The sequence below is a fragment of the Mercenaria mercenaria genome, unplaced genomic scaffold, assembly GCF_021730395.1.
Source record: "Mercenaria mercenaria strain notata unplaced genomic scaffold, MADL_Memer_1 contig_1631, whole genome shotgun sequence".
NCBI classification, from domain to species: Eukaryota; Metazoa; Mollusca; class Bivalvia; order Venerida; family Veneridae; genus Mercenaria; species Mercenaria mercenaria.
Genome location: NW_026459623.1, coordinates 29,799 through 44,572, shown reverse-complemented (window position 1 = coordinate 44,572; position 14,774 = coordinate 29,799). Strand labels below are relative to the sequence as shown.

Here is a 14,774-nt window from a genome sequence, read left to right as displayed (position 1 = left end):
TAGTCCTCAGAAAGGGGTAAAATGTCAAAGTCCTCACAACTGTTGCTATACAAACGGGGTGTGTGTGTGTGTGCGTGCGTGCGTGCATGTGTGTTTTATGCTGTGCTGAGATATTGCTCTGACATATGGTGCATTTAGGTCCACAACCTGGTAAGATTATTTTGTATTTGTAACCTGTAAGTAATTGCATAGCTATGTACATGTACGTTTACACACCACCCCACCTGAAGTATATGACGTATTTTAGCCGTAATATGCCACAACACACACATGTATGTGTTTGAGCCTGAAATGTTATCATTTGATTAAGTGATATGCTTAATATGAACTGTACGGTATTTTGTGTAACAACTATGTGTTTTATTACTTATGTAAGTAATTATAGTAAGTATTGTTCATATTATGTATTTTCATGATGCGTTTTACTAAACACTACGGAGATACTTATATTAGAATAGTAAAACTACAATTGGTAAATTGCTTCTTGACCTTCACAAAAGAATAAGAAGAACCCATCCCATAAACACTATTACTTTTTACTGCAAATCATTATGGCAACCTATAGAAACTAACAGAGTGGCATATACATATTCTATATTACTGTTCGTTGAAATTACTGTTTTCCAATAAGAAAGTTTTAGTTATGGGTAGATCATCAGTTTTTTTTCTTCATATTTTTTTCACAATACATTGTTTAAACTTGAATTGCAGACGGAGCAAATTGTACTTACATGTAAAAATATTAAACAATTCTTACATTCTACTAAGCAACTTTCAGAAAATTGCACTAAAGTAACAAAGTGACTATGACTGAAAGAAGATATTTGTTTTCATCTAGAAAAAATAAAATGAGGGTTTGAACCATTTTGGTCAGTCTGTTGAAGTAGTTGAGGGTGGTTCTTTACATTATTTGATAGAAAACATATATTTATGTTGCTTTTTTCAGGTACTATATGAGTTGACAACTGTACAAGACATCCTATTGAAGACAGTTCTGTGTGAGCAACAGCCTAAGACACCTTGTTATGTTGCCCCTTTATCTACTGAGTTTCTACATACACGTTAAGTAAGTACTTGATAAACTGAATTCATTTGAAGCGTTTTTTAGCTTGACTATATGAAGTATATGGAGAGCTGCCTTACTTGCCCTGGCATCAGCATCCATGTCTACACCTGTTAGTACAAGATGGATTTGCTTCAAACTTAAAACCACATCATATGACACAAGGGACAAAACTCTGGCACCAATGTTTTCCCTTTTGTACTTAAAATTTCAGGTTAAATTCTCGATGCTCTTTTCATTCTATTAATTATTAATTGATTTAAACTTTAAATACATTGAATCATAATAACATTGCAGTTGTTCCACGTCATCTCCCACATCATAATGACACAAGGTCCCAAATACACAGATTCTTAATGAATTATGCCAAAATGAATTTTAATTGGGCAAGTTAGGCCAAGTTTGAAACAGGTTCATGTGGGGACAAAAATTAGGTCAGTAGGCAAGATCAAAGGAAAATCTTGTTGACACTCCTATAGAGTCCACAGTTTATGTTTAAAACTCATAAAAGTCTAAAAGTCAGAATGTTTGTTTTGATGACCTCTACGTCAAGTTCGAATCTGGATCATGTTGGGTCAAAAATAAGGTCACTCGGTCGAATCAAAGGAAAGCTTGTTAACACTCTAGAGGTCACAGTTGTGACTTAATCTTTATGAAGCTTGGCCAGAATGTTTACCTTGATGGTCTTTCTACCAAGTTTGAAACTGGGTCATGTGGTATTAAAAACTAGGTCACTAGGCCAGATCAAAAGAAGCTCTTATAAACACTCTTAGAGTTCACAGTTTAAGTTGGAAACTGATGAGAATTGGTTATAATAATTTTCTTGATAATTTATAGGTCAACTTTGAATCTGGGTTATCTAGGGTTAAAAACTACATCACTCTTCATGAAACTTTGTTAGGATGTTTATCTTGATGATCTTTAGGCCAAGTTTGAATCTTGGTCGTGTGTTGTCAAAAACTAGGTCACTAAGCCAGATCAAAGGAAAATCTTGTTAACACTGTAGAGGCCACATTTTAAGTATGAAACTCATGAGAATTAGTCAAAATGCTAATATGGGTCCAAAACTAGGTCACCCAGCCAAATCAAAGAAAAATCTTGTGTCTGCAATAGAGGCTGCATTTGTCATTTGATGTACATGAAACTTATTCAGAATGTTTGCCATCATCAAATCTCAAATGATTTTTATCTGGGTCACCTGGGATGAAAAACTAGGTCAGCAGGTCAAATCAAAGAAAAAGCTTGTTTACACTCACTCTAGGGCCCACATTTTTGTTTAAATCTTCATACAGCTTGGTAAGAATGTTTGTTATCAGTACGTCCTAAATGTTTTAGAATCTTGGTTATGTAGGGTCAAAAATTAGGTCACTAGGTAAAATCAAAGCTTGTTTACGCTCTAAGAGGCGACATTTTTGCTCCAATCTTCCCAAAACATTGTCAGAATGTTTCTGTTTATCAAGTCTTGAAAGAGTACTAATCTGGGGCATGTAGGGCCAAAAACAAGGTCACTAGGTCAAATCAAAGAAAATGCTTGTTAAAACTCAAAGGACAACATTTTGACCCAATCGTAATAAAAATAGTTCAGAATATTTGTCTCCATGAAATCACTAGGTTAAACATGTTTACACTGTTATGGTATGTTACTCAGGTAAGCGACCTCAGGTCATCTTGGCCCACTTGCTACTTAAATGTTAGGTTAAAGTTTTGTTTCAAACTTTATGAAACTTAATAAGAATTTTTGTCCTGATGATTTCTAAGTCAAAGTTGAAACTGGGTCATGTAGGGTCAAAAACTAAGTCACCTGCTCAAATCAAAGGAAAAGCTTATGAACACTCTAGAGGTCGCAGTTGTGACCCAATCTTTATGAAACTTGGTCAGAATGTTTATCTTAATGTTCTCTAGGTCAAGTTTGAAGTGCTTGATGAATCTTCATCAAACATGGTCTGTTGCATTCTTATAAAGATCTCTGTTAAATTGCTTCGCTTAGCCTCTTAAAGGGGCCACTAGAGCTCTTGTTGCTTGATTTTCATTAAAATTGGTCTATAGCATCATTGTAAGGTCCTCTCTCAAATTTGTTCAAATGAGGACACATGGTCTGTTTTATGCTTTTATACTGATCACAAATATTATAATTCATGATTCAGTGTGTCATACATATATTCACTGTCATATGGTCAAGGTCTTGGGCCTTCTTAATTCGTCCGTCACACTAGCTGGTGTACTCAATTGCTCTTACAATTACCATACATGGTATGATAAGGCTTTAGAAGTAGATGATCTTAAATGTTTTGAGGACTAAAACGTTAATCTCATACTGATCAGAGGAACAATTTTCAGGTATCCATTAAAGATTGGCCATGGTGTTAACAGAACTGAAAGCCAAGCTGTGATTTTTGAAAATTTATTATAAAGTTCTAAATGGAAATACAAGTTGAAAAGCATAGACAACTTCGTGTATTTTTAAGCTACCACTTAACCATAGTGTTAATTGATTGGTATCAAACATAAATGTATGCCTTGAAGTTCAGTTTATAGTGACTAAATATAAACGCTGTAACAGGAGATCGAGCTCTAAGGCCATTATTCACAAGCCAAATGCTTTTGTGTCTATAAATCTCGTATAGGGAGAACATGTGAAAAGGTCATATTTATGCCCAACGTTGAAGAAGAGACGGTGGATTGTTTTGCTCATTACTGATCTGTCGGAATCGTTTTAATCCCCCGCAACGAGTGGTTGGGAGTTATATGAATGATCTCTGCCCTTCCGTCCGTTCGTAACATTTTGTATCCGCTAAGTATCTCCTAAACCCCTCCAAGGGTTTTCATGAAACTTGGGTCAAATGACCACCCCATTAAAACGATGTGCAGAACTTATGAGTCAACCATGTCAGCTCAAGGTCTAGGACACAAGTCAAGGTCAAAGGTTTGAGCCGTACATTTTGTGTCTGCACTGTATTTCCTAAACCCCTTGAAGGATTTCAATGAAACTTGGGTCTAATGATCTCCTCATCAAGAAAATGTGAAGACCTTGTGAGTCAGCAATGTAGGCTCAATGTCAAAGGTTTGAGCTCTGTATCTCCCAAACCCCATGAATTATTTTCATGAAACTTTGGTCAAATAATCACCTCATCAAGACAATTTTAAGTGGTCACAACTCAAGGTCAAAGGTTTGAGCCTTCATTTTGGGTCTGCTCTGTATCCTCTAAACCCCTTGAAGAATTTTCAAATTCATAGATGTTGTCATATAATTAACAACGTCAGCTCTTGCACTATCCATAACAGCGGCGGGGGACAGAGCTGTTTTTCAGATTGCCTTGTCTGATCAGTAACTAGAGAATACTTGTGCCTACAGTAGTCAAACTTCATTGGACTATTGCCTGTAGACGGTAGATGACCCCTAATGTTGGGGTCAGTGGAATAACTTTCATAGTAATTTGAGACTGTACAGTTTCCGACCAATATTTCAAGACTGCTTTAGCCTACTGACGCTAAGCTTTACAGAATTGTCTGTGGTCAGTAGACTACTATTGTCACAATGACGTTGAGACTGAAAACTTTGTCTGCTGTATATTTAAAGAATGCTTTAGCTGATTTAGAACTACAGGATGATTTACTGTAGTCATCAAATGATCATTACGGGTCAGTTGTTTGAAGGCATGGTGACCTCTAGAGAGGAAATACTGAAGAACCGTTTAGCCTACAGCCTTTAAACTTCCCAGGGAGATTGAATATAAGTGACCCATACTTTTAATGTGTCAGTATGTCGAAGGTCAGGGTCACTGACCCTTAGACAGAAAAGTTTCTGACTAATAACTATAGAACACTTGCTCCTACTCCAACTTCACAGAATTATTTTCTATTTTCGACAAATGAAACTTGAGGATTTTGCTGCTGATAAGTCAAGGTCAAAGTCAAAAAGGTGCTCATTCATATGATTTACATACACATACTAATCTGGGATTTGAACATGTGTTGAAGTATGGGAAGTTTTTTGTTATCACTAGGTTAATTCTTAGGAAAGAAACAGCCAAAAGTGTCATTTCATCATGATCTGTACGAAACAAGGCCGGAATGTTTTTCGTAAAATCGTGACCAAGTTTGAAATTTGGACAAAAAACTAGATCAAATCGCAAAAATACACGTTTACAACTAATGTCACATTTTTATACTTGATGTTTGTGTTTTGATGAATTCAAGTTACAAACTGTTCATCTGCGAGCAAAATATACGTCACTAGTTGAAATCATAGTTACTAGCACACTTTTTCTGTATATATCACCTGTCTTGTCAACTTCAAGTATTGTGAATAGTACATGCAATAATTAATCACAGGTGCCCATCCGGGCATTCTTTTAAGGACGAGTGGACACAGGTATAAATACTGGCCTCCCGCAAGCCATATTGACAAAATCCTCATGTGATGTTTCGGACCCGCAGCGAGGCAAGTGATTCGAAGTCAGCGACCTTTACCACTCGGAGACACCATTTATTAATCTTATCAAGCAACTGTTGCAACGCAATGCATGGAAACGTGGTACCGGACAGAGTCTTGTGTATATTTCTACACATTCATTGTTACTTTAACATATATATATTATCAAGTGGGGCTTGAAAAAACCTTGCAAATTGGGCCGTGATAGTAATTTGCCTAATACTTAACATTATCGGATCTTTTTCAATTGTATATCTTGTAGTTTATAGGGGACTGAACCGAGCCAAATCATTTCAGGTTGTGTCAAAAATATCGTACTGTTATGCCTTTCCTATGGTTTTCCCAGATGTCCTCAAATTATGTTCAGGGCATGTTCCTGTCATCCTATACACATCAATATTTTCTTTATTTCTTACACAGCGGGTTGAAAGAATGCATGCATGCTTAAGAGTATGGATATTTTTTCTAATTATAACAATTCGTCTGCGTGGCCAGAATACTATACTCAGACCGTAACAAGGTACATGCATAAATTTTATATAAAGTGTTTCTGTGATACATGCATGGGTGTCAGTTCGGTAATCAGTTTTAAATGTCTTGCCTTGTATCATTTTCACATAACAGTTCTGTCTGAAATATACATTATTTCTTTGAAATGAAAATTAATTTTCACAAAAGGCGCGTTTCCGAATTTTGACTGTTAAATAACAGAGATTTTGTTAGGGAATACACGTATGTAAAGGAAGTATAAGACGGGCGATGGTAATGATGGCTTCAAGATTTTGAGTGAGAGTGGTGGGTTGTTTTTAGATAGATCCGGAGGTATCATTTCCGTGAAAAAATAAGAAAGAAATTTGGTGATGATGCTAAATTTTCATAATGCATGGCCGTTTTCGTCATCCAAATTCACAATACAAACATAAGTATTTTTCTGTAGCTCGGAGTAAACCGAAAATCGTAAGTGATGACTTAAATCTTTATTTTAACATTTCAAAACGATACCCAGTAAGCTTTAGGAGTTTGAGAGTCGCCTGACCCGCTCTCCTATTCTTCTGTTTTTATCGAATCGGGGATCCTCGGAATGTACGTTATATAAAGAATATTAACGGAGGTTGATATTTTAAATATGGACATCCAATATTTTTCAGAAATGGTGAAATATATTTACTCTAAAGAGTTACAGCTTAACAATGCTAATACTTCAGATTTAGAAGCGTCATTTCTGGATCTAAATTTAAAAATTATGAATAATAATATAGAAACGAAAATATATGATAAAAGGGACGATTTTAATTTTGAAATTGTCAACTTTCCCCATCTTGATGGAGATGTCCCTCGAGCAACATCATAAAGTGTCTATATTTCACAGCTTATTCGTTTTGCAAGAGCTCGCTCAAAGATAGATGATTTTAATGACAGAAATCTTCATTTCACCAAGAAATTGTTACAATATTGTTACCGTTATCATAAGCTACTGAAAGCTTTTAGTAAATTTTACTACAGATCGCCTGCACTGTTAGGAAATTACAATACGATCCTTAAAACACTTTTAAACTTGGACTTACACAACCGGAATACTACTGAGATGTAGTTTACCCCTTATTTAAATCAAACTTTTATAAAATTGGTTAAAAAGTTTATCAAAAGAGGAACCAATGCAAAAATCGTGAAGCACAGTGCATGTTTAGCGATTGACCTCTCTACAGTTAATTGCTACGCTTTCCTATTTGATGGTGCGACGACTAATAAAGCGTAGGACTCCATGATGCTTTTCTCATAAATCCTACATACAACGGACGGAGGGAGTTGATTGTTGTCTTACAGTTTTATTAGTCGTGCTCTTAAAAGTTAGGCTCTTGTTGCTCTGACTTCAGACAAGTTGTTGAGTACATTGGTGTAATTGTACCTTAAATTTACCTTAATTTCATTTTTTGCTTTACTTATCTGTTACTTTTGCACTAATGTTAGAGCCTTTCTTAGCGGGGATTTTATTTACATTGTATTGTTTTACTTGTTGAAAATAGGGTAAGTGCGAGGTTGACATGCCCTAAACGCGTTTAAACTCCCGGTTTCCTTTATTAAGGTTACTGACCGTTCCAAGGCGGCGCCTCTATTTTCAACTGTTTGTTTTGTTTGTCTTGTATTGTGTGTTGCGTATGTTTTCTTGTTTGTTGTAAGCGTTTTTCCTGCGCCCCACTCCCCCTACTACTGCCCTCTCCTTTCCTTTGGATTTACGTAACTTTTTGCATCCCATCCCCTTTTACTTTTAGGTGTTTAAGTTTTCGTGGCTCCCCTTTGTTTTGGCAGCCGAATCCCAAGACGGTACTTGATTGATTTTTCCTACTTGTGTGGGTGCGTTTGTATGCAAGTGAGTCTATAACGGTGCCCTACTGTTTTCTTATGTGTTGTTTGTTCGTTTTTCTATGTTATTCAATTGATCGTAGTTGTGTGTTTATCTTTGGTACATGAGTGTCTGCGCTATTGTGGTTTACGTAGTAGTGCGACTTGTTTTAAAGAACATGGCATTCCCTTGTATATTCGTCCTTGTTTGGCTTTCCCCTTGGGATTCCTCCCCCACCCCGACCCCATTTCGCCTCTTACCATTTCCTTTCCTCTATCAATATTTTTCCATTACAGCTTCTTTTTGTTGAGCCTACTATGTAAATGCGTGGCTCTGGATCTGTGTTTTTGGTGCTCTGTTCTTCCGAGAAATCTACCCTTACCTATTATCATTTGTATTGTCTGTTTTATGAATCGGGGATCCTCGGTAATGTAAGTTATATCACGAATATTAACGGAGGTTCCAGAGGCAATTCATGTGTGTTTGTCCGTACATTCTTTATGAACACTTGTCATGTTGTTTTTTTTTTCTTTTCAGTATGTCCAATCGTCGTGTTTGTCTTACAGTGTATGAATGAGAAATTAAATGAATGAATGAAATACATTGGTCTGTTCTTTGTAAATCTCTTTGCACTTTTCACCACCTATTTCATTCAGCCCTCAGAACAGTCTTTCTACTCATACGATCTGCTTTCCAGGGATCTACTTTCCAGATTTTATTTCTACTCCTACGAGTAAGATGGTAAATCTTGTATCCTAGTACTTCAATTTTTCAATTATTTAATTCACTTCAGTTGTGGTAAGAAATATTTAGATATATTGTTAAATGTAATTTGTATTTCTTTACACAATGCGTGAATTATTGTCGTGCTATTATTTATTATTTTATCTTATGTTTTTGGCTTTGAATACTACGGAATAACGAACCTACGCCGGGAATTTCTTTGACAATAGTAAAATAAAGGCTATAGTATTATTTTATTTTGTTTGATAAAAAGATGACTTAATGCCTTGTGGTTACGCAATTGTATACAAATGGCTCTGTTTAAGATGAAAATGTATTTCAGATTATACACCAACGCACAATCCAGACTCGCAAAAATCACGACTTTTCGAATTGTTTGTAAATTTCTACTATGGTAGGATCAGTCTTTGTAAAATATAATTACTTAAAATATTATCAGATCATTTAAAAATGAAACATGCTTTTACATTTGCGCACGATTAACCAATTTAAGGACGATCAGAAACATATCGAGGATCTTTAGGTTACACATCCGTACAGTTTCTTCCTACTAGTTCTGAAAAAAAAAAGTGACATGTTTATCCCAGGTGAGAACTGCACTCTGTATTTTGTTCATTTTATACAACGTCAGATCTGAATATGATGTACGCATAAAAATTGCCTTTTTTTACCAGTCCGAATTTAAACAGACGAAATGTGTTTGTGTTTTGGAACACATTTATTTTAAACATATGTCTTTCAGCCGAAGAAAACTTTTATAAAATATGCTTATTAAATAAGATTTATTACGTGTTTATATTCCGATTATGCCGGTTATTTTGTTACTAAGCAAGTGTCAGTTTTATTTACACGACCTTACAAAAAATATAGACTGCGTCACTGTGTTTAACCAGTTACGAGAAAGTTACGGGAAAGTTACGAGGATTGCGATACGCGGACTTACGAGAACGTTCATAAGACAGTTTACGAGAATCGTAAATATTCTCGTAAATATGAACTTACGAGAAATGGACCTCGCAAGTTTCTCGTAAAGTTACAATGTTAATAAGACGGTCCAATACTTTCTAGAACTGATAAAATTGTTCATGACATTGAACTAACAGATTCTACTCCAATTAAACAGCATCCATACAGAATGAACGCAACAAAACAGAATCATCTAAAAGAAGAACTTCAGTATTTGTTGGACAATAATTTCGTTGAACCAAGTAACAGTGAATGGAGTTCTCCATGTATTCTTGTTCCAAAATCTGACAAATCCTATCGCTTGTGTACAGATTACAGGAAAGTTAACAACCTCACCAAAAACTGATTCATTTCCAACACCTAGAATTTATGATTGTATAGAATAAATTGGACAGGCAAAATATGTAACAAATTTGATTTGTTAAAAGGATTTTGGCAAGTTCCTTGCACAGAAAAGCTAAACAAGTTTCAGCCATGGGTACACCGTTCGGATTGTTTCATTGCAAAGTTATGCCATTCGGTATGAAAAACTCGCCTGCAACATTTCAACGACTTGTAAATTCTATTATTTCTGGAGTTAAAGGATGTGATGGATACATTGATGATATCATCGTACACCACAACACTTGGGAAAGTCATCTACAGACCATTAGGGATTTCTTCTGTAGAGTCAGTGAAGCAAAGCTGACAAGTAATCTAAAAAAGTGAATTTTGTAAATCTTATGTTACTCTTTAGGTCCTGTTGTGGGACAGGGTCAAGTAAAACCTATTGATGCTAAGGTTGTATCAATCTCTGACTTTCCAGTTCCAGCCAATAAAAGACAACTAATGCGTTTTCTCGGTATTGCTGGATATTACAGAAAATTTTGTCCAGAGTTTTCTTCTTTTGCTGAACCTTTAACAGATTTACTTTCTTAAATGTCAAAACTTATCTGAAAAGATAAATGTCAAAAATCATTTAAAATTTTAAGTCCATACTCAAGAGTGAACCAGTTCTTTTGGCACCAGATTTTGAAAAACTTTTAAATTAGCAGTTGGTGCTACTGATCCTGGTGCTGGAGGGGTATTGCTGCAAGAAGACAATTCTGGGATTAATCATCCTGTCTGTTATAAAGAAGTTCAATAAACAACAGAGAAATTACTCTACTATTGAAAAAAGTGTCTAGCTTTTATATTGGCTATTTAGCACTTTGAAGTGTATTTAAGTGCAGCCACATACCCTATAGTTGTCATCAGTGACCACAATCCTCTCACTTTCATTAACAAATTGGAAAACAAAAATCAGAGATTGCTTAAATTGAGTCTTCTACTCCAAGAGTATAACTTGAATATTCAGCACATCAAGGGCAAAGATAATCTTATAGCAGATACCCTAACTAGGATTTGAACCAAGGGTTTATATGTTACCAATTATGTTATTTGTTATGCATATTATGATTGTAAAATGATACATTTGTTGTATGTGTTATAACTGTAAAAATGATATATTTAGTATGTGTGTACTAATTGTAAAATTGATTTGATTTCTTTTCCATGCACTATGTATGTTTCATTTAATATGTTGTTTAATAAAAAGAAAGTTCTATCAAATAATTTGTTTCTTTTTCTTTAGGTAGGGAGGTGTTATATATATGTTTTCCCATGAGGCTAAACATTGTTTACTGTCCTTGTTTCAAGAAATCGTTCTATATTTACTATAAAGTTCTACTTTATTCCTGAACATTCAATTTTTTAAGAATCATTAATAAACAGTGTATGTCTGTTATTTTTCTGAAAAAAATAGATCGTCCTTAATTATGTTGTTCCCATGGTCTGGATTTAACATTTTAATGAAGAAATTCCAGTACTCAGAGCAAACATTTACCTAGTGTAATTTTCGGCAGTGTCTCACTGCCTTCTTCAGCACTGACTGACCGGTTATGGTGGGTCACGTGACGTAGGAAGGATTAGCCCGCTGAAAAAAATCATAAACATTTCAACATCCGGTGTAGCCATAGCAACCTGATTCCCAATAGCGTACGCTTGAAATCGTCAGTTTCTGGTCACAATGCTAGTCAAATTTTATATAAGGCTGAACGTAAACTACTTCAGGAACGTATCAGGCAATGTGTTTTTACTTGTAAGAAAATTGAGAGTGATTTAAATCAGGTACGAAAGTTTCTGGGCGCGAACTTAACCGCCGAACTGTATACGGAAGTGCAGGTGCTCTTCACGCATGCGCATGACAGAAGTTTTTCTGAAAGTAAACATTCACAACGTGAGAAGTTTGACAAGCTTTTGGCGAACAGAAATGGAACTGAGAAAGACGTTGACAGCACTCGAGGGATCAACACAGACAAGTGGGTTGTTAACCTATCCGATCGTACCCTACATGAGGACGAGAAGAGCGTCTTAAAACGAGGTATGAACATTTGTGTTACCCCTCCCACTGTACCTGTAAATGAGATTATTGCTTCCACAGAGGCGGCTTGTTCACAGATGAATGACAAATCGGCAGCTGATAGTCTACGAGCTGAAGTCGTGAAAGTGCTGATTTATTTATTTATTTTGTTGGGTTTAACGTCGCACCGACACAATTTTAGGTCATATGGCGACTTTCCAGCTTTAATGGTGGAGGAAGACCCCAGGTGCCCCTCCGTACATAATTTCATCACGAGCGGGCACCTGGGTAGAACCACCGACCTTCCGTAAGCCAGCTGGATGGCTTCCTCACGTGAAGCATTCTACGCCTCAAATGAGGTTTCGAACCCACATCGATGAGGGGCAAATGGTTTGAAGTCAACGACTCTAACCACTCGGCCACGGAGGCCCCGTGAAAGTGCTGAAGCAAAGTAAGACCCCTAAGAGTAATATTTCTAGTGGTGAACGTAAGGCATTGTACACCTTAGGCAAAGAGAAGGATATCGTCATTCTACCGGCGGACAAGGGTAGGACTACTGTAGTCCTCAATAGGTCGGAATATGAGAAAAAAATGGACAGGTTAGTGAAAGATAGAGACACATATGAACCCCTGAAAAGTGATCCAACACGGTCGGTGAAGAATATACTTATAAATTTATTGAAAAATTGGAAAAAAGATTCCTCCATATCTGACAAACTGTACAACAGACTCTATCCAACATCTGAAAATGTTCCCAAACTCTATGGTCTCCCAAAAATACACAAAAAGGATGCCCCACTGCGACCGATTGTCTCAAGCAATAGAAGTGTAATGTATGACACTGCAAAGTACCTAGCGTCAGTAATCGGTCCATTGACAGGTAAAACACAGCACCACATTATCAATAGTGTTCATTTTGTGCAGAAAATTCAGGGACTAGAGGTACCACCGGGACAGAAATTAGTATCATATGACGTTTCTGCACTTTTTACCAGTATACCTGTAGAAAAGGCACTTGAAGTCCTTAGAATGAGACTAGAGAAAGATAAGAACTTGAATGACAGATGCGAACTCAATGTTGATCAGGTCAGTGAACTTTTAGAACTTTGTCTTACAAGTACGTACTTTGTATACCAAGGCAAGTACTACCAACAGAAACAGGGAGCGGCCATGGGGTCTCCAGTCTCCCCTATAGTTGCTAATCTGTACATGGAGTTCTTTGAACGCCAGGCACTAGACCAAGCCAAGAACCCCCCATCACTGTGGGTAAGATATGTTGATGATACCATGACAAAGATACATGAGTATGACATTGACCAGTTCACGGAACATCTGAACTCCATAGACCCGCACATAAAGTTCACTTCAGAACAAGAAGAGGATGGGAAGATACCATTTTTAGATACTTGTATTCATGTAGAGGACGATGGCTCAACAAGAGTAACAGTTTACAGAAAGCCCACACATACTGACCAATATCTTAATTTCAATTCAAACCACCACTTGGAACACAAAAGGTCAGTGGTAAGAACCTTGTTACACAGGGCCAACACACTTGTGACTAACGAATCAGACAAGAAGAAGGAAATTGAACACGTAAAAACAGCGTTACGTGCGAATGGATACCCTGAGTGGATTTTTCAGCTTCCCAACAAAAAATCTCAACAGGACAAGACTTAAAATAGTGCGACAAAGGAAAGAAGAGTAAACGTGGGTATGCCCTATATTCGTGGAACTTCGGAAGTTCTGGCGAGGGTGTTTAAGAACCACGGAGTGAACATGTTCCACAAACCATACAACTCGATAAGGAGTCAGGTCACTCGGGTGAAAGATCAAACCGATAAACTGAAAAAATGTGGAATTATATACCATGTGAAATGTGAAAACTGCAAAGAAGATTACATCGGGGAAACTGCCAGAACATTAGAGACTAGACTTAAAGAGCATGTGACCAGAACAAATTCTGCCATACATGAACATTGTCAAAACACCGGACATACCATCAAATCTGAAAACACAAAGATTCTGACAAGTGAACGTGGACTTATCAAACGCAAAGTCAAAGAGGCTATAGAAATAAAACAGCGGAGACCATCGCTCAATCGAGACGAGGGCCTGGAGCTTCCCCCCGTCTACGGACCTCTCCTCCGATCACGTGACCTTCCTACGTCACGTGACCCACCATAACCGGTCAGTCAGTGCTGAAGAAGGCAGTGAGACACTGCCGAAAATTACACTAGGTAAATGTTTGCTCTGAGTACTGGAATTTCTTCATTAAAATAGATCGTCCTTGATTTTTCCAGAATGTTCTTTTATTCTTAGTGTTACATGAAAATTATAGAATCTTCCATTATACAACATATAGTCAGAAGTTTTAGATTGTACCTAAGAACATGAGAATCTAAAACGCTAGATTGTAGACATTGATGAAACTTTCGTGTATTTCTTAAAAACAAAATATAATCATTTTTGATATCTACTACTAGGAAGGATTATTTGAAGGATGTATATAAAAAATTCTGGATTTAAATAGTTCTTTGGAGAGAGGAATTATATATTTTGGATAATACTTTTGAACTGTGTGAAACATCGTGGAATTTATTCTGACTGGATTTGAATTTGTCCTGGACAGGATTTGGACTATTTTTACATAATGACATTGGATTTTGTCATTTCTAAAGGTATTTGTTTTTCAGCATAAATTCATGAATACATTTCTGTATTGATAAACGTTGCTGCTTTGTCTTTCTGTTACTTTTATTTACATAACAAGAAATTGTTACCATCTGACGAAACATAACTATATCAAGACATCAACAGTTCAAGCTGATCAATCAAAGATGCTACA

General features: G+C 36.4%; 1 protein-coding gene across 1 annotated transcript; it reads left to right on the top strand.

Annotated features, from left to right (window-relative positions):
• Positions 1-946: 946 nt before the first annotated feature.
• Positions 947-13,606, top strand: LOC128551750 (uncharacterized; the record flags this gene model as incomplete). The annotated part of the gene is made up of 6 exons (XM_053532665.1): positions 947-998; positions 8,903-8,974; positions 9,684-9,812; positions 10,283-10,326; positions 11,638-12,095; positions 12,406-13,606. Coding segments are annotated over 6 exons (1,956 nt in total), but the record flags the coding sequence as incomplete, so codon positions are not given.
• Positions 13,607-14,774: the final 1,168 nt, after the last annotated feature.